The sequence below is a fragment of the Saccostrea echinata genome, unplaced genomic scaffold, assembly GCF_033153115.1.
Source record: "Saccostrea echinata isolate AGI-Se365-2 ecotype Australia unplaced genomic scaffold, CSIRO_AGI_Sech_v1 ptg000051l, whole genome shotgun sequence".
Classification (NCBI taxonomy): domain Eukaryota; kingdom Metazoa; phylum Mollusca; class Bivalvia; order Ostreida; family Ostreidae; genus Saccostrea; species Saccostrea echinata.
The window spans coordinates 7,453,538-7,475,125 of record NW_026889800.1 but is presented as its reverse complement, the minus strand read 5'-3'; the positions used below and the strand labels follow the sequence as shown (position 1 = coordinate 7,475,125).

General features: G+C 33.3%; 1 protein-coding gene across 1 annotated transcript; it reads right to left on the bottom strand.

Moving 5' to 3' along the window:
- Positions 1 to 2,462: 2,462 nt before the first annotated feature.
- On the bottom strand, positions 2,463 to 14,880 carry LOC133203637 (spermine synthase-like). Its single transcript, XM_061339411.1, has 11 exons — positions 14,764 to 14,880; positions 9,438 to 9,561; positions 9,157 to 9,265; positions 8,652 to 8,716; positions 8,333 to 8,514; positions 7,959 to 8,113; positions 7,590 to 7,679; positions 5,122 to 5,233; positions 3,557 to 3,642; positions 3,204 to 3,313; positions 2,463 to 2,579 (listed from the first exon to the last, which is right to left on the bottom strand). The coding sequence occupies exons 1-11, from the start codon at positions 14,822 to 14,824 to the stop codon at positions 2,549 to 2,551; spliced, it is 1,125 nt and encodes a 374-aa protein (XP_061195395.1). The 5' UTR covers positions 14,825 to 14,880; the 3' UTR covers positions 2,463 to 2,548.
- Between the last annotated feature and the right edge of the window lie 6,708 nt (positions 14,881 to 21,588).

The window sequence follows — 21,588 nt, the reverse complement described above, 5'->3', positions numbered from 1 at the left end:
TGAAATAATGAAAAGGGAATTTTAGGGAAGTTCAAAAACTGAATGCTTTTCAAGTTTGTTTTGTTATCAAACCATATCAGCGAATTATTATTTATGTTTCCTAGAAGGAAGGGAGCGAGACGGTATGTCTTTTAAGGAGGATTCCGGCTAAGTAAAGAAATTATAAATCTGATTGGTTGAAAATTCCAAAATGTTAAATGTTAAATATTGGAGTAAATTAGGTTGGTTCACTATTTTTGCAAGATAGAAATATTGCTTCGTTAATGCTTCAAATGCAAACAGTACCTTCTTTATTCACTAATTAGGTTTGGATAGTGAAATATTCTGTGAATGAGACTAAAACTACTCTGACAATTGTTCTAAACATTGTCAAAATCTGTCTTAGTGAAAAAGCTTTCTTTACAGGATATATATATTCTTGCCAACTTTTTTGCAAACCCTCTTGTCAAACAGCACAATGTGGCTTATAAGAATTTCTGGTTAGATTGCCGCCATATGAAATTGACTTAATGGGTGATTTCATGGGAATTTTGTTAATTTCCCCAAGATGTTCTAGAGTTTACATGTTTATATATGACACACAACTAATCAAATGAATATAAGAGGGAAAAATAAGTGTTAAGACTAGGTTTGCCAGGGAATATATCTTTCTGCTTGCTTCTACAAAACCTAGAAGCTGGGCATTTTTATTTCAATGTCACGAATCTTTTTTTCAAATTTCTCAAAAGTAATCTTAATTTTTTTTTTTTAAACATACTCTTGATAATTTCAAAAATCTCATTCATTGTAATACCCTCTCTATTTTACATACATAAATACCCAGGGATTGGTTAAAAAATATGCATAAACAGCTAGTATCATATTCAAATATCTTGATCTATGAAACTTCAGAATTATTATGTTATTGTCATTCTCGGGAATAGACCAAGTTAAGAGGAGATTGATTTTTCTGGCCGGAAAAATAAGCAACATAATTATTCATATGCACACCCAAGTGCTTGTTTTAAATCATGCACATATATTTACATTGATATATACGTAAGTTTTCCTTATACAACTTCGTCATTAAAAATTAAAAGAAAAACTTTAATTACATGTTTCCATGCGTCACAATGATACAACCTGAGACAAAAGCCATGCATTTATTGAAAAAAAAATAATTAAAAGTCCTCTGCATAAACCGTTTTGTGTTGCCCATAGTTCCACCTCTGGTGTTTCCAAGGATCCCCGTGTTTATGACCTGTTCCTGTTTCCTATTCTTTACCGGATTTATGAGATTGGTCACTGTTTGTTGTCTTCACCTTGTTCATTACATATATAAATCAACGACGTTTTATCCATGTATTCATTTTTATTAATATGTGGTCTAAGATTAACCACATGAACTTGAAATAAGACACCTCAGAGTCTACCACTTCTTTTTCATATTTGGATATTTTATTTCTTGGAAACTACATATAAACTAATTATAGCAAACGCATGATTTCAACTTCAAGCAGGTTAACTGACGAATAACTTGACATCAGGGATTTCAACATTCTGATTTAAACTCAGCATTTCGCAAATTCTGTCGTTGTTAGAGTGATCCTGATTACAAAAACAACTCATCGTAAGATTTTGTCTAAAATAATAGACATTACAGAGGTCTCACTGCTGAAGTCACCTGTCGACAGGGAATACTTACCCCTCATAGGCACCAGATCCCCCCTTTGATGATTCCAGGGGGTCGTGTGTCAGCCCTGTCTCGATTCGATTTTTTTTTTGTGATCACTGTAATTTTTTTATCATATGTCACTAAATACGTTGAACCATTTTACAGTAAAGAAATGATTGGTTCAAAAATGCTAGAAATTTCAATGAATTTTTGATTTGTTTTTTTTTTCTTAATGACTGCAGCTTGTCCAAATTATTTATGTTTATCCTCAAAGATCAGGCTCGATTCAGTACATAGCATACATTTGCTAAATATTCTTTTCCGATTGTAAGGTTTTTAAGGGTATCTCAAGCACCATACAACTTCTTTCTTAATGACATGCAAATCCGTAACATGTACGAGGATCAGTTAACTTTTCTTTTTTTTTTTTTTTTTTTTTTTTTTTTTTTTTTTTTTTTTTTACAGAATTAGCACAGGAATAAGCTCGATTCCAAATGAAATATATAATATGAGATGTATGGTACTCGATGCACTGATTTCTTGATATCCACCTTTTCTAAATGAGTATATTCTGGGAAACAAGTAGTTTTCTCAGATATATTATAGGGCAATTTTGAGATTCAATCAAAACAATGATAAAATATTAAATAATTCTTTTTAAATCTTGCAATTACAATACCTTAGACCAATAACATTATATTGGATGTATGAAATTAAAGTACTTAGGTTGAGGTGAAAAAAGAAGAAAAGATAAAATACTTATTAATTATATATTTGTCACTCAATGCATGCATAACAAATTAAAATTGTTGGAATTAATAAATATATAAGTTATTCTAAAACACGAAAAGGACGTGAGGGTTTACTATTCCTATATCCTTGTTCCAGGTAACATCAATGTTTTGGGACTTCATACAAACAGTATCTTATACAGAGGTAAGGAAATTTACCAGTATTAATTTGCAGATATATATGGAAGACCTCCTATGTATTAATTTTGTGATGAATATCATAATTTTTTTTTATTCAATGTGTTGTTCACGTGTGTTTTCTAACCCGTGTCTAAGGCGAGGATGTATAAACCCACAAATTGGATGAAATGGGTATTATTTTCATCCATTTTTTTTCCTAATTTAATGGGTTTTCCCCACTTTCCGACAGATTTCATTGGGCGCTTAACCGTCAATAATATTATGTCATTGAAATAGTTCGTAATTTAAAAAAAATATATTTTCATCTGTTAAATGTTTTAATAAAATTATAAAGAATTCTTGCCCGCCCGACTAGTCATGTTTACAAATGCAAACAAATGCATTTGTTTGTTTGAAAAAAAAACGGAACGCTGAAAAGAAATGGGTTCAAGAAAAAACTACCCAATAAATCCACTGATATGCACTGGATAGATGGGAGGTAATTATGTAATAAAAGACTTTAAAGCTACAAAAACTATTCTTCATTCCATTAAGTAAAAAAAAAAGAACTAAAGTAAATCGCTTTTATATACACGTACTCTCTGTCCCCGGCTTCTTTTTCTGATCATTAAGGATACGTTTCTCTGAATGAAGGAACATGGACGTCAGTTCTTGTGAAGTTATGACCAAGAGTTCGTACATCCTTCTCAAACTGTTTTGTGTAGTGACTGGCACTGAGGCAATTACCCTAAGAAATAACATTCAATGTCATATCAAGAAAATATTACATGAAGTACATAACATTTTGACTTTATGCTTTTTGGTTTTTTTATGCAAGAAATAAAAAAAAACTTATATTTTGATTTTAACGCGAAAGCTTAATAATAATAATAAAAAAACCCCAAAAACAAACAAACAAATAACCCCCCCCCCCCCATTTCCCATTATGATACTGAACACTGGTATGGAATTGGAACAGCTGAAGTCTTACTCTTGCTAAGTATTTCCCTTCAGGCTGTAGCACCTTCAACGACAACTCCAGTGTCACACAACTTGTTTCAAACTGATATCCAAACCCTGAAAATAAAGATAATAAATTATGTAGTTTATGCTATAAATTTTAGTTCATATTAGATGGGTGGGTATTTTACTAAAGAAAGACATTTACGGCAAACTAACAATAAAAAATTATGATAAACGTGATGACGTCAACTTTTCTTTCGCCAACTGTCCTTATTAATGTAGCAATATACCATTATCACCTACATAAGAAGTTTAGTTCATTCAATATGCAACACCGGTCACACCAGCCGTGAGCCCTGTGTATTGTTCAGGTAGACGGAACATTCCGTAGTCAAATTCAGTATAAAAACAAAGGCCTAACAATTGGTATCAAACAGGTCAGCCAAAATACGACTCAATGATTGGTAATATTTGCTTAAATTTTACGAATTTAGGAAATGCTGACTTTAAACGAGGTTGTAACATCAACTTATCTGTCAGTAGTCTGTCTCGATTTCAATATGGATACTAGTAGTACTTATACTTTTGAGTTTCGAATTGGGAGACGTAAACACTATATGCAGGTGATAGCTGAAAAAGCTGAAGTCCTCTGATTTGTCAGACAATTTTGTTGTTAGTTGAACCTTATCGAGGAAAGTCAGAAAAACATCTTAGTATGAAACAGATTTGAGAGATTCTGTGGTGTCCTTACTTTCAAGTTCACTAGGATATATCGTGTCGACATACGAATGGAAGTAACTTTTGTTAATTGATAAAACGTTGTCGATATATCTTAATGTCGAGTTGAAGACCACAGCAAAAGTTTTCTTCTAATTTAGGAGTTTTTAAATAAATTCTGCTTCGTAAAAATATAAAAACAGGTCGACTGCTAAAGGAGCACAATAAGTGTCCATCAGAATTAATTCCAAAAGTGTGTTGGAAGACCTGGTTTCCGAAGACTACAAAACTGTTCTCAATAGGGAATAAGGAACTTCATCATGCTTATAATATCAACTTCAGATTACTTTTGTCTAGAATCAGAGTGTTTTTCAACAAAGTAATTTTGTTGATGACCAATCACAGTTACCTACGATGATAATGACAGGTGCGATACGACCTTGAATGAAGGTGATGACACATCGATCATGTACCAACAAATGTATGAAATAAAATATTCTAGGGGACAAGACATGATTAAATGAATTACAGAATAAACTTTGGAAACCAGTTAGGCAAATTGTGACAAGGAAACTACATAAACTAACATTTTAGGCGAGATATAGGTACTATGAGCCAACAACAGATGATGTGGTAAGCTCAGATTTATCAAACATGTGGAAAAATATAAATGACAGCAATAGAATTCTTAAAAGAAAAAAAAATTATTGGAAAGAAAATTCATAAAATAAGTTTAATTTGAAATTGTATTTCTTTGAAAAATCCTATTTATTAGGGGACAATGAAATTATACATATACATATATATATATATATATATATATATATATATATATATATATATATATATATATATATATGGGTGTCTGTCACTTACCGTATTTTTCCTTGTCGACTGAAAATTCTGTCAGGTCGTTGATGACGTAATCATATTTCGTTCCTGACTCTACTGCCGCTTTAAGTTCTTGCAAGCAATCACAAATTTTTATCTACGTAATATATATTAAAATATATTACAGAATAAATTTAAAAAAGGTGATCGATCTCAAAATTCTTATAAGCTATTGTTATTTAACTTTTTATGACCCAAAATATCTCTAACTAACATATAACGGCAGTATTCTTTTAAAAGAATGATTTCTATAGATAGAATATTATTTGTCATATCATATGCATATTAGAAAACATAATTTGTCGAAATGCTCATCTGGTGCATCAAAATTGCGTATATGATTTACATCGTATCATTTATAGATAGAATATGATTAGTCAGCATCATTAAATGATCGGGCACAATGTTTTGATATAAGCTTGTAAACTGAAAGAATTCACGTGACTTGAAATAATACATATATAAATAATAAACCATATTTTACATTATTTGCCGGCTTGGTATTCTGATGTAAAAACAATAGTCCTATTGAAGTGTCCAAAAACAGACGGGTTTATAGCGAAGAACAAATGCTGAGCATGGACGATGTACCGGTATTATCAATTAACAACAATTACTTCCATTCAGATGTCGATTCGATATATCCCAGTGAACTTAAAATTAAAGACACCACAGAGTCTGCCACATTCATTTCATATTCGGATGTTTTACTGACAATAGACGATAAGGGCCAACTTATAACTAAATTGAATGACAAACGAGATGACTTCAGCTTTTCTTTTTTATGTAGTAATGTCCCGTTTTCACCCGCATATGGTGTTTACATCTGCCAAATCTACTCGATATTCAAGAATATACTCAGAGTATGCGACCAATTTTTAAACCGAGGCAGGCTACTGACAGATAAATTGATGCTACAGGGATTTCAACAACCTCGTTTAAAGTCACCATTCCGTAAATTGGTAAAATTTAAGCAAATATAACCCATCATTGAGTCGTATTTTGGCTGCCTTGTTTCATACCAATTGTTAGGCCTTTGTTTATATACTGAATTTGAATACGGAATGTTCCGTCTACCTGATCAATACATAGGGCTCATGGCGGGTGTGATCGGTCGACAGGGGATGCTTACTCCTCCTAGGCCCCTGATCCCACTTCTGGAATGTCCAGGTGTCCGCGTTTTATGCCCTCTTCACAGATTTGTATTGTTTATAGATTTTTTGAGATCGGCCACCGTTCATTATCTTCAACGACCTTTTTCATTATACAAAATAGTATGAACACCTTAAATTGCCTTAAAATTTTAAACCTTTATTGTGAATATTATTTTGAAATAAATGAAATGTAATGTGGCTACTTTTGGTAATATGGTTGCAGGAAATCTGCTTAAGATCAAGATCTAGTAAATGAAGAGTGCCTACAGATTTCTCATATTTAAGAAACAAATTCCTGTAATAACCCATTACAAATATAGCTTAATTAATTTAGCTGGAACGGGACATAATTTTTAGATAAACTCTATATAATTATTTATAGATATTTTAAACTGTCCTTTTAAACGAAAAAGAGGAAAATCGGGTATAAAAATGGGAGTTTTCTCAAGTGAGATCAAGTATAATAATGTAATATGAAGTTAACGAAAAGTAATCAAGGTCAAAAGTCCATTAAAACAATACAAATCAGGAGCAGAGCAAAGATGGACCTCTTAAAAACATTAGAGGTGGGATCAGGTGTCATGAAGTAGTAAGCTTCCTCTGTCAACCGGTCATACACACCATGTGCTCCTTGTCATGATCGGGCAGGCAGAAAAATACGTAGACAACTCAGTGAAAATAATGGCCTAACAATGTGTAAGATAAACGTGTCAATATTCACCTTAATGATAGATTGTATTTGCTGACAAGGTCATTGTATCGACCATGAAATTTGCGAAATGTTGACTTCAAACGAGACTGATGATATTCTTGTTTCATCAACTTATTTATATCAAATATATTGAGATAAGAAGGTTGAATTTTTTGAAGTTTGAAACAATACCTTTGCGATATTGAAAGAAATAATTTGAAGTCTAAATGCTAATGCTGATTTAACCGATTCATGGAATGAGAGACGTTATATGAAAAAATACAGAAAACATACAGAAAGTTTTTCTTTTTTGGTTTTAAGAGCAAGTATTTCAAATATATGTCTCCAATTGTCCACTTGCCCCTTATTACGAATTTCAAATTTTTACAAATTACTGGAATAGAGTACAGATGGGCAATATTTACACTTAAATTTAAAAAAAAAATGCTAAAACCTCAATACATTACCTTATATAAATATAAGTAAGATTAGTTGCTGGCTTTATTTATTCAAATTCGTTTCATGAATCATAATTCTGAAATTCTCTAAAACAAATTATGCATATCGTTCCCCCAATATATTCCCCTATGAGGTTTTATCTCTCTCACCTGATAGTTTTCACCCTCCATCTTTTCTAGGGTGTCACCACATATTTTCTTCATGTGTTTATTACAGACTTTAATCACCTCCTCATCAATCTAAAACATGTGTCTCATTAATGATTAGACTCTTGTCTTTACTTCAACCTATCTAGAATTGTAGAATTTCAAAATATTCAAATACTTTACCAGTACTTTAATAACTTTGAATCACATTTTCTAAATATGGTGTTCAGTATTCAAACGCGTATCATTTATATTACGCAGAAAATAAAAGCAACAAAGAAGAGAGAAAAACCTTTTAAAACTCTCATGTAAGTATCTTTGTCTCCAGAACTTTTTTTAAATTTAAATTGACCTTATGTCATATTTTCTTACTTCCGCCATGAGAACAAAAGCAGGAGACTGTTTCAATAATTCATGGAGGATGCCCCCGTCCCCTCCACCAAGTATAAGTATATCCTTATCCTTAAAGTCATTCTTTCCTATTCCCAACAAAGACTGTGTATAAACTAAGTCGCTCTCACCGAGCACTGAAAAAAAATCACATGCCTATAATTCATAATCTTATTATTACCACCTTATGTTTTAATCAAAATAATCTTATCTAAATATTTAAAACACATTGAAAAAATTACAAAAACGAAGTTTACATTAGAACCCATCTTCCTTGAATAACACAAACAAAGGTGCGCCATTTCAGGCGCAGATATTAATATCAATTTCTTTTGTATTTTATTTACTATACTCACTTATATCATCATCGAGGAGTAGAACGTTCCCAAATTCCCTTGATCTGGCGATCTTTATATTCTGCCACTTACTCTGTTTCTCAAATACAATCTCCTCGTAATCAGTCTCGAGCATGCGCTCATCACCGGTATATCCATAATTCCACGTGATACCGGGCGCTCTTCTGATTGGACAACACAAGCTGCAAGAATTGGTAATTCGTTTCCAACCGTCAGATATATATTAACATTTGATGTAAAGAACACTGCTTGCTCTGTGAATCACCCTATGCATGCATGTACATTTTATGCATATATGTTAGTGAATGTTGTTGCTCACCTTTTAGAGTCCTCAATGATTTCTTTAAGGTGTGTTGCTATCGATATTTCAAGCTCTTTTATGAACTGAGAATAAATAGAAATCTGATTTCAAAACACACCAAGGTATTGACAATATAATGGGCAATTTTGAATAAATTAAATTTTGACAACATACAGCTGGTTTTTATTCAGTATTGAAATTAAAAACTCTTTAGTTGTAAACTAGAAATTTATCATTATAATAATCACTAAATTAGAATAACAGAAGCTAAATCCATAACTTGTAATTGTATCTGCAAGCAAATCAGTCTTATTCACCAATGTCTATCCAAATACATGTAGTATACGCATGTTGATTAGCAAAGTATTTTAGTAAATCTAAAATCAAATACTATCTAAGGTGCCCCAAAACAAATGGAACATTATTTAGATGACTTGTCTACTGGAGAAATGTTGATATTTTGGTAAAAAGAAACGTCCAGACAAAAACATCCCAAAGACGAATGTCTGCAGGAAAGGCTTACCTGCAATTTAAACGGTTGTGATAGTGGTTTTAAACAATTTACATTGTCTACAACAAAGGTTACATCTACTGTAAGGTAGGCGAAATGGTAAAGATGAATCACTACATGGCTACAAATAAAACAATCAACACTTAAAGAGGGGGAAAAGAAGAAAATCCATCATCTTAGTGCAATTTCAAGTTTGAATTTACTCTATTATTTTCCAATTAAAATTCCGAAGAGTCAAAAATAAAATTTCTTGAAAAAGAGGACATTGATGCCTATGATTGCTGAATACGCACCTGCCATCATCGGATGTTGCTGTTATCACTTTGTCTCCTTGGTTACCACAGTCACAAACTGTTTGCAACTCGGCTTTGCCTTCGAAACAAATACTTGGTATAGACTGGTATAATTCATGAGCCTCTGTAAAAAGACATTCTGAGTTTTACATACATATACTTACAATATAATGTACTATGTATTCGAATGTATATGGAATTTGAATCGAATTTTTTTCTTGGCAAATCTATCAGATTGTTTTTGAAAAATGGTAGACTAATAGATAAATATTGTCTTCATAACAGAAGCATTTTTTCGACTTCGTGCATGATTCAAATGAATTAAGATATTTTCTAGTATACCAAGTGATGAGTGTACCTGGGCCTAAGTATGATGTGTGTGGTTATAAATAGCTTTTATGTGGTCAAAAATAGCGGTAGGTCACAGGCACAAAATATTTTAAATTGAATAATTAAAACACAACTTTCTCATTGGTCTTAGCATCACAGTACATGTACATTGTGATTCAATGAAAGGTAGATTCTTGGATTAATTAAATACTTTCAAATCCTACATTACTTTTTAAATTTAATATATCAGTAAAATTGTCGCTTTTGTTTTTTTTCTTTAAAAACCTATGATTACAGTATGGCATTGATGTGTGACCGATCAACAGGAGATGCTTATTCCTTACAGGCACCTGATCCCACCTCTGGTGTTTTGCCCTGTTCACGATTCGTTTTGTTCACTGGATTTACAGGTTTGATTACTGTTAAGCCTTTCCTTCTCCCTGACATGTTGTCGCTGTTAAGACTTAATTCCCCCCTGCCATTTAACCCTACCTTATCAACAACATGTTGACTTTGTTAAACCTTACGTACTCGTTGACATGTTGTCTTTGTTAAATCTCATCATCTCTTTGACATTTTGTCTTTGCTAAGCCTTATAAAATCTACTCTTTGACATATTGTCTTTGTTAAATCTTACCTACTCTTTGACATGTTGACTTTGTTATACCTTTCCTACTCTTTGACATGTTGACTTTGTTAACCTTACCTACCCTTTGACATGTTGACTTTGTTAAATCTCAGCAACTCTTTGACGTTTTGTCCTTGCTAAGCCTTACCTACGATGGCCGACAGCGGCCGCCACTTTCTGATTAAGAATATTGTCATTTTGTACAGCGTTTTTGTCAATTTTCGTTGACATATTACAACTAAACTGGTAATGCTATATGTACATGTACACTTTTTACACTGACAATTTACACCAGCGAAAAACATTAAAATTCTTTCCTGTGATATGAAATTAAGATACATAAAACAGGTGGCTTGAAAGAGATAAGGAGCATTTTAATGATTTTCACCCTCAATTAGTCTGAGATATCGTAACTCAGTTAATCCTAGATTAGACGTAAATTGTCATTCTGTCACCTTGTTGTATTATTAAAAAGATATTCTTGGGATTGTAATTAAAAAGGCGAATAAAAGTAATACGTTTGTTGTAATGGATATACATGAATATAATGGATATATCTCGATCCTCAGATTGTATAAGACAACTCGATTCTACCTATTATGTAGAGGTAGAAAAACAGGATTTAGTAGCTCTACATGTGAGCATCCAATCAAAAGTTTATGGAATGTATCAAAAACAAAACTTTAGATACGGAAATATACCCGCTTTTAAGCAAGAATAAAATGACAACCTTAAATGTGGGAGTCTGTATTTGCTCTCTAAATACATAAAATTAATAACTAAATGCTTGAAACACTTTTAAAGCCAACGCAACCTCTCAAGACTTCCACCTGGTCGGCCAATTATTTTTCAATGTGGCACGGGAATGAAAATATAGGTACATGTAATTAACGTGATCATTTCCTCGTGCGCATTGTTTAAAAACAAAATTCATACATCAAAGACACGTCCGATTATGAACAAATCAAATTTCTGATAGACCTGGAAAATTTCATCCTGGTTACCTATGATGTGACCAGCAGGTACACCAACATGGAATTTTATGAATTAATTACTACAATCTGTCGAGAAAGTATATCTAGAAGACAATACTAATCTATAATCACCCCGACCTTGCTGTTCTGCTAGAACCTTAAGCTTATCACCTTCAAGTAACCTGTTTTATGTATCTTCATTTCATATCACAAGAAAGAATTTTAATGATTTTCTCCAGTGTAAATTGACAGTTATAAAAACTGTATATGGACATATAGCATTACCAGTTTAGTTGTAATTTGTCAACGAAAATTGACAACAAGAGGCCCAGGGGCCACATCGCTCACCTGAGCACTGTGGCCAGGAAAAAAGGAAAAATCAGTTTGGTATTGAAAAGCTTAAATGCATAAATGGTCCCAACCTACCCCTAAAAGGGAGTGGGGGGGGGTATGACTTGAACAAAATTAAATCTACACTGCTTACATAATTTTTTGACTAACTGTGACTTTTTTCTCTACAAGTTTGAACTTTCATTGTGGCCCCACCCTACCCCTGGAGGTCATGATTTGAACAAATTTGAATCTACACTATCTGAGGATGCTTCCATATATTACAAGCCGTGGCTTTGCTGTTCTTGAGATTTTTAAAGGTTTTTCGTATATATTCCTATATAAAACTTTGAACGTTCATTGTGGCCCCACCCTACCCCCAGGGGTCATGATTTGAACAAACTTGAATCTACACTACCTGAGGATGCTTTCAAAAAAATATATCCAATCAAAGCTTTGCTGTTCTTGAGAAGAAGATTTTTGAAGATTTTTCCTATGTACACCTATGTTAAACTTTGATCGTCCATTGTGGCCCCACCCTTACCCTGGGGGTCATGATTTGAACAAACTTGAATCTACACCACCTGAGGATGCTTCCAATATAAATATGACCAATCATAGCTTTGCTGTTCTTGAGAAGAAGATTTTTCCTATATATTCCTATGTAAAACTTTGATCATTCATTGTGGCCCCACCCTACTCCTGGGGGTCATGATTTGAATAAACTTGAATCTATACCACCTCAGGATGCTTCCAAATAAATATGACAAATCATAGCTTTGCTGTTCTTGAGAAAAAGATTTTTGAAGATTTTTCCTATATACTCCATGAAAACTTTTATTGTCCACTGTGGCTCCACCCTACCCCCAGGGGTCATAATTGGAACAAATTTGAATCTACACCACCTGCAGATGCTTCCATATAAATTTGACTAATCATGGCTTTGCTGCTCTTGAGAAGAAGATTTTTGAAGATTTTTCCTATATTCTCCTATGTTAAACTTTAATTGTCTTCCATTGTGGCCCCACCCTATCCCCCGATGGTCATGATTTGAACAAACTTGAATCTACACTACCTGAGGATGCTTCCAAATAAATATTACCAATCATTGCTTTGCTATTCTTGAGAAGAAGATTTTTGAAGATTTTTCCTATATATTCCTATGTAAAACTTTGATCGTCCATTGAGGCCCCACCCTACCCCCGGGGGTCATGATTTGAACAAACTTGAATCTACACCACCTGAGGATGCTTCCATATAAATATGACCAATCATAGCTTTGCTGTTCTTGAGAAAAAGATTTTTGAAGATTTTTCCTATATATTCCTATATAAAACTTTGATCGTCCATTGTGGCCCCACCCTACCCCCGGGGGTCATGATTTGAACAAATTTGAATCTACACTACATGAGGATGCTTCCATATAAATATGACCAATCATAGCTTTGCTGTTCTTGTGAAGAAGATTTTTGAAGATTTTTCCTATATATTCCTATGTAAAACTTTGATCGTCCATTATGGCCCCACCCTACCCCCGGGGGTCATGATTTGAACAAACTTGAATCTACACCACCTGAGGATGCTTCCATATAAATATGACCAATCATAGCTTTGCTGTTCTTGTGAAGAAGATTTTTGAAGATTTTTCCTATATATTCCTATGTAAAACTTTGATCGTCCATTGTGGCCCCACCCTACCCCCCGGGGTCATGATTTGAATAAACTTGAATCTACACTACCTGACAATAATTCCATATGAGTTTCATCTTTCCTGGCCCATTGGTTCTTGAGAAGAAGATTTTTCAATAATGCCATTAATTTTTTGCTATTTCATAATTATCTCCCCTTTGAGGAGGGAGTGGCCCTTCATTTGAACAAACTTGAATCCCCTTTACCCATGGATACTTTGTGCCAAGTTTGATTGAAATTGGCCCAGTAGTTCTGGAGAAGAAGATGAAAATGTGAAAAGTTTACGACAACAACGACGCCGACAACGCCGACGCCGACAGACAACGGACAAATTTTGATCAGAAAAGCTCACTTGAGCCTTCGGCTCAGGTGAGCTAAAAAAGCTGTACAAAATGACAATATTCAGAATCAAAAGTGGCGGCCGCTGTCGGCCATCGTACTTACCTACCCCTTGACATGTTGTCTTTGTTTAGTCTTATCTACTCTTTGACATTTTGTCTTTGTTAAGTCTTACCTACTCTTTGACATATTGTCTTTGTTAAATCTTACCTACTCTTTGACATATTGTCTTTGTTAAACCTTTCCTACTCTTTAACATGTTGACTTTGTTAACCTTACCTACTCCTTGACATGTTGTCTTTGTTAAGTCTTACCTACTCCTTGACATGTTGTCTTTGTTAAATCTTACCTACTCCTTGACATGTTGTCTTTGTTAAGTCTTACCTACTCCTTGACATGTTGTCTTTGTTAAATCTTACCTACTCCTTGACATGTTGTTTTTGTTAAGTCTTACCTACTCCTTGACATGTTGTCTTTGTTAAGTCTTACCTACTCCTTGACATGTTGTCTTTGTTAAACCTTTCCTACTCTTTGACATGTTGACGTTGTTAAACCTTTCCTACTCTTTGACACGGTGTCTTTGTTAAGTCTTACCTACTCCTTGACATATTGCCTTTGTTAACCTTACCTACCCTTTGACATGTTGACGTTGTTAAACCTTTCCTACTCTTTGACACGGTGTCTTTGTTAAGTCTTACCTACTCCTTGACATGTTGTCTTTGTTAAATCTTACCTACTCCTTGACATGTTGTCTTTTTTTTAAGTCTTACCTACTCCTTGACATGTTGTCTTTGTTAAGTCTTACCTACTCCTTGACATGTTGTCTTTGTTAAGTCTTACCTAATCTTTGACACGGTGTCTTTGTTAAGTCTTACCTACTCTTTGACATGTTGTCTTTGTTAAGTCTTACCTACTCTTTGACACGGTGTCTTTGTTAAGTCTTACCTATTCTTTGACAAGTTGTCATCTAAATGACAATGTTTGGTTCACACTTTCTCTTTGACGCCTCTGACATGTTGTCTGTGTTAAGCCATACCTTCAGAATCAAATTTCTCCTTTTTTAAAGTAAAACACATCATGACTGTGGCAGTCCCCATTCTTTTAGACTGTGTGACGCACCAGAAGAGCAGATGTTAGTACGGTGGTGAAGCTAGTCGTGTCAAGGGGCGTTTAACGGAAAGACCTCTGTGTATGAAAAAATATTTAACTTCTCAATGAAGGATAAAAAAAATTATCTTTAAATCACCAATATTGTTTAAGTGTAAATAAAGGGATTTAAACTGATCTAGCATAATTTGTACGACAATGAAACTATATGCCGTTCGACTAGATGGTTTTATCTTATTGCATGAAATGCAAACAAACGCTGGTAATATCTTTCCCAATCTGTTGTTGATCGCTGTCTTTGACCCTTGTCATTCCTATTGTAGACCTTGTTCTTATTGAAAAGTGCATACAGTAAAGAAATAGAATACAGTAGTTTTAATTCTGAACTTGTACATCAATCCAGGTCACACGCATATATATCTAATACCGTATCAAAAGATTTTGACTGCAAATATTTAAGGACTGTTATAAATTCTTTAATTTGCAGGTAGTTACAAACCCCCTTACAGTGGTTGTGATTTCATCAAGAGACGTTGTAAAATTTTTATATCATGAAAAGAGATGTAGAGAAATATTCTGAAAAATATTTCTTAACAATTCGAATTTATAGTGCAATAATGAACCACCCCTCTGAAATTATTTTTGTTTGTTTAAGGCAAAAGCATTTAATTAAAAGGTACTGGGTCCAGCAATATCCTTTCATGTTTGAATGTTTGAGATAGGGGTGCTATTCTTTTTCTGTATTTGTTCCGTTTTCTCCAATTTTAAAATTGCTTAATCAAAAGTTCACCTTCCAGGGACACTATATATATATGTACTTTGATTTGGATATGCATCGAAGCTCAAACTAAATTAAAAAAAAAAATTAGAAATGTGAGATCCACAAACAAAGGTAAAAATAGATGAGTTTTAACTTCAAATATTGTCTATATCAGCCTAAAATGAAGATAATCAGTTAATCAAAATCCTTCTTTTGACTGACAATGATTCTTTCTCGCTGCATTTCAGACTTTAATTATTATAATCCGTTTTTATCATGTAAGCTAGCTACGTACATGTAGTTACATTACTTTTTTTATTTTAAAGATAGGTACATGCAATTAATACATATATAGATATAGCTATGATTGACAACTTAGTTATAATCCGTTTTTATCATGAAGGAGGTAAGCAGGCAGTTACAATATTTTCAGTCGTATATTATGTGAAACATAATTATGTTGATATTGTTATGAATGACGCATACATGATATGTAATATAAAGATCTACAGATGTTAAATTCTAGTAGAGAGTTTTCTGACTTTTCATATATTGTACAGAATTCTTGACAAGGCAATCTCGTTTGTGGATTTACAGATTGTATCCTGTGTGAATTAAAATCGTTGGTCGGAGCTACATGTAAGTCCTGAATATTAAGGTATTGTCGCCAGAATTTTAAGTCAGTGAGAAAATCATTAATGCACATTCTTCTGTGAAAATATTGTGTGATGTAAATATTTAAATAATCAAGAATTTAGAATAAACTTGATGTGGGAATATAATATCACATCTGTTTACATGGCATACGCATTGATTATTGCAAAAATAGTTGTAAATCTTTAAAAGAAAAAAGTTTATTTCTTCGTATTAAAATATTGTATTATGCTATATAAACCTGAGGAAGGGCATATAAGTAAATAAGTAAAGAACTATTATATTGAAAACATTCTGAATCAAAAGCATATACAGAATTATCGTAAAATAAGTGAGATTTTTAGAGAAAATCATCCTCGCAAGCCAGGAGTCCTGAGTCAACACGTTGTCGTTGTCCAACGACAACGTGTTGACTCAGGACCGCTGGCTTGCGAGGATGAGAGAAAATTTACTCATAGCAATTTGCAAATCTGTTCCGAAAACGAATTAAGAAGGTTTATAAAAATCTTATCAAAAAAAGTGAATTAATAATCGATTAATTTCAAGTATTAAATTTGTTTATTTTTGAATGAAGAGTAAATAAATAAAAGATCCGGAATGATTTCTAAAATGCATTTTTGATGTTTTTGTATCATTGGATTACTTAATGATATGGTTATTTAGGATTTAGTTCCATTATGTACATTCAAAGGAAAATGAATCAAGAAATCATAGGAATAATATACTTTTAGCTAATATTTTGATTAATCGATTATCAAAATTTTAATTGAATATCTATAATCGGGGGCCATTTCAATTAGAAAATCGATTTAATCGATTAATCGGTACATCACTAGAGTTGGGTAGATTTGATAAAATATTTGTTTTAGGTAATTTTTCGAATTGGTGGTATAGATTACGAATATGTCAGTCAAAGATAATTTATTATAAAAAGTCGAAAAGGCCCTAGGGTCTATATTCGGGGGGGGGGGGGGACTGTTTTCAAGCACCTGTGGCTGATAGGTAAAGATAAACGTGAGGCAAAAAGACAATGATTTGTCTATTAACTAAGCCTAAGGGGGATGACTCCTCAATTCATATTTAATTGAAAGTACGTGTACCATATATACAAGCATAGCGTTCAAATTAAAAGATGTGATATACGAAATAAATGAACAGCTATAGGGTTACACCTCTGTTTAATGGCTGTGCTATCTGACTTCCAGTTTTATCCAGAATAGATTTTTTTCTATATCGGTATCGGGGATTAATATGTTTTTACTTTAATGGAGGTCGGTACAACTACACTCGATTAAGATAAGAGATTTTACATTAATTTACTATATCCTATCATTTAAGGTAAAAGGAAAAAAATCAGACATTTTTTCTTATAATATGTATATCGCTACTCAAGAGAATAAGAATGAGAGAGCTCCGAAAAGAAAACGTCAATTAATTAATTAAAATTGTACTTCTAGCCAATGAAAATATTTTTAACGTATTTTATAAAGTTGAATTTAAAATATATCCTAGTGGGATTTAAAAAAAATGAAAAAAACCCCAAATTTTTAAATCTTTAACATTTTAGCTCACCTGAGCCAAAGGCTCACGTGAGCTTTTCTGATCGAAGGGTGTTCGGCGTCTGACTATCGTGTGTCGTCTGCCAATTTCAGCCAGGGGATTCAATTTTGTTCAAAGAAGGGTCCCACCTCGATCTTTCAAGGAGAGATGATACAGAATTAGTGAAAATTTAATGGCTTATTTTTAAAAAAAAAAAAAAAAAAACTTTTTCTCAAGATCCAGTGTGCCAGAAAAAAAATGAAACTTAGGTGAAAGCTTCACTACATAGTGAAGATTCAAGTTTGTTCAAATCATGATCCCGGTGGGTAGGAGCTACAATGAGGGATCAAAATCATACATAGGAATATATAAGAACTATCTTTAAAAATCTTTTTCTCAAGAACAGCAAAGCCATGATAGGTCATATTAGAACAGAAACATCCTCAGGTAGTGTAAATTCAAATCATGGCCCCCGGGGGTCGGGTGTGGCCACTACAGGGGATCAAAGTTATACTTTGGAATATAATAGGATATATCTTTAAAGATCTTCTTCTCAGGAACAACAAAGCCATGATAGATCATATTAGTACAGAAGTTTGTTAAAATCATGAACCCCTGAGGTACCGGGATAGCATTGGCCATAACAGTAAATCAAACTTTTACATAGAAATATATACATATATATGAAAAAAATCTTTGTAAATCTTCTAAAGCCATGATTAGTCCAAGAAATATGGAGTCATCCTCAGTTAGTGTAGACTCAAAGTTGTTTAAATCATGACTCCCGGGGGGGGGGGGAGGGGAGGGGGTTAAGTCAATCGGGACCACTTTTTCATAAACTGATATCTGCTTTTCTCTAGCAAAAGTGCCCAGGTGAGCGATGTGGCCCATGGGCCTCTTGTTAAAATGAGTAATAAATAAAAATGTATAGTGTGTGTGAGGGTGTGTATGTGTGGAATATATATTACTCATAATCTACCAGTTCGCTCATTACATTACATTTATTTCCTGTGAAAATTGTATGTCAGTATTTCTAAATCACGTCTGAAATGAATAAGCAGTACTTAGATAAGGACATACGCAACGTAGTTTGAACTTTATTGTCTCTTTCCCTGGAGTTGAAGAGTTTCAATACTAAAAGGAATTGTGTGCTACATTTTAATGTCTATATATGCTGTTGTAGACTTCTTCTAAAACAAGTTTTGATAAACAAAACATGTGGAATATATGTTTAGTAATTTTTGTGTATTTTTTTGTTGAACTTGATTATACAAGAATTTTCATCAATTGATATTTTTTTTCAAAACCCCTGGTAATGCATGCTGATTTTTTGTCGACGAACATCTGATGGCACTATAATCTTAAATTAAGAATATCTTGAAAAATTATCAGTAAGTAAGGTACGTTGCGTATGTCCTTAACTAAAGTACAATGTTAATGCTGCATGACTGACAAATAGGTCACAGACAATAATTTTTACCAAAAAAAAAGTTCCTCTTCTAGTAGAAAAGTATTTCCTAGAGGTACAGGTGTTCTAAACCTCCCCCCCCCCCCCTTTCCTGTTCGCTTGAAATGTTTGATTCATTTGTCATGTTTGAATTCAACATAATTCAACAGTTAACATGAGACCCCGAGGTTATAAAACTTCTTAAAATTGATACAGGCATGTATATAAACCATGTATAATATCGATAAGTAGTACATACCTGTATGTTTAAATGTTAAGCTCAAAACATGCAGATAAATCGACAAAATTGTGTGGATATGTTTATCAGATAAAGTGGTTGATAACAGAGTAATTGGTGACATGTGAAACATGTACGTAAGTCAAGTTTGTCTTTGCAAGCACACGGCTATATTTGTATTTGAACGTAAATAGGGGGTGGAATGTCGTGTCTTATTCAGAGAATAAGTGTAATGTGAATCTTAAGTTTTTATCAGTTTCTAAACTGGAGAATATATATATATATATATATATATATATATATATATATATATATATATATATATATATATATATATATATATATATATATATATATATATATATATATATATGCTTACTTAACAGATTTTAAAAATAAAATTCTAACAAACAAACAAAAGAAAACAAACAAAAAACAAAAACAAAACAAGATGTGTTTGTGAAACACTGATGCCCCCGTATGGCAGCTTATGGCGAAGGTTAAAGTTTCTTCAAATGCAAGTCAAAATCCAGGCCAAAAGATAAAAAATGTTGATACCCAAAGAAAGGTCTTGTCTCGAGGAATACACCTGTGAAATTTGAAAGACCTAGATACAACTGTTCAAAAGTTATGGCGAAGGTTAAAGTTTTTTAAATAAAAGTCAAACGTCAAGGTCAAGATCAAAGTGGTTGGTATCCAAAGGAAGATCTTGTCACAAGGATTACATATGTGAAGTATGAAAGCCCTAGCACCAACCATTCAAAAGTTATGGCCAAGGTTAAAGTTTTTCAAAAGTAGGTCAAAGTCAAACTCCTAGGTCAAGGTCAAAGGGTCAAAGTGGTTGGTATCCAAAGAAGGTCTTGTCACAAGGATTACATATGTGAAGTATGAAAGCCCTAGCATCAACCATTCAAAAGTTATGGCCAAGGTTAAAGTTTTTCAAAAGTAGGTCAAACTCCTAGGTCAAGGTCAAAGGGTCAAAGTGGTTGATATCCAGAGGAAGGTCTTGTCACAAGGAATACACATGTGAAGTTTGAAACCCTAAGCACCAACTGTTCAAAAGTTATGGCCAAGGTTAAAGTTTTTCAAAAGTAGGTCAAACTCCAAGGTCAAGGTCAAAAGGTCAAAGTTGTTGGTATCCAAAGGAAGGCCTTGTCACAAAGAATACACATCTGAAGTTTGAAACCCCAAGCACCAACTGTTCAGAAGTTATGGCCAAGGTTAAAGTCTCATTAAATTTTGCAAAAGTGGGTCAAACTCCAAAGTCAAGGTCAAAAGGTCAAATATGATGGTACCCAAAGAAAGGTCTTGTCACAAGGAATACACATGTAAAATATGAAAGTCATAGCTCCAACCAATCAAAAGTTATGGGCAAGGTTAAAGTTGACAACAGACAGACAGACAAACAGACAAACAGATAAACGGACAAACAGACAAACAGACAAACAGATAAACAGACAAACAGACAGACAGGACAAAAACAATATACCCCGGGATCTTTCGATCCGGGGGCATAAAAAACAAGATGTGTTTGTGAAACACTGATGCCCCCGTATGGCGGCTTATGGCGAAAGTTAAAGTTCCTCAAATGCAAACTCCAAGGTCAATTGATCAAAAATGTTGTTACCCAAAGAAAGGACTTGTGTCAATGGATATACCTATTAAATTTGAAGGCCCAAGCACTAACCATTCAACAGTTATGGTCAAGGTTAATGTTTTCTAAAAGTTGGTCATACTCCAAGGTCAAAGTCAAAGGGTCAAAATTAATGGTATGCAGTGGAAGACTTTGTAATAAGAAATACACAAGCAAAATATAAAAGACCTAGCACCAACTCTTCAAAAGTTATGGCCAAGGTTATTAAAGTTTTTCAAAATAAGGTCAAACTTCAAGGTCAAAAGGTCATCCAAAGGAAGGTCTTGTCACAAGGAATATAGCTGTGAAATCTGAAAGCCCTAGTTCTAACTGTTCAAAAGTTATGGCCAAGGTTAAAGTTTCTTTTTTAAAAGTTGGTCAAACTGTAAGGTCTAGGTCAAAAGGTCAAAAATATATACACTCATAGAAAGGTCTTGTCACAATGAATATGCATGTAAAATATGAAAGCCCTAGCACCAACCG

Coding starts and splice junctions, on each gene's coding strand:
- LOC133203637 (XM_061339411.1), bottom strand. CDS start 14,824: ATGGGGACTGCCACAGTCATGATGTGTTTTACTTTAAAAAAGGAGAAA. Junction 9,562..14,763: donor GGAGAAATTTGATTCTGAAG/GTATGGCTTAAC, acceptor GTCTTTTTACAG/AGGCTCATGAATTATACCAG. Junction 8,114..8,332: donor ACTCCTCGATGATGATATAA/GTGAGTATAGTA, acceptor ATTTTTTTTCAG/TGCTCGGTGAGAGCGACTTA.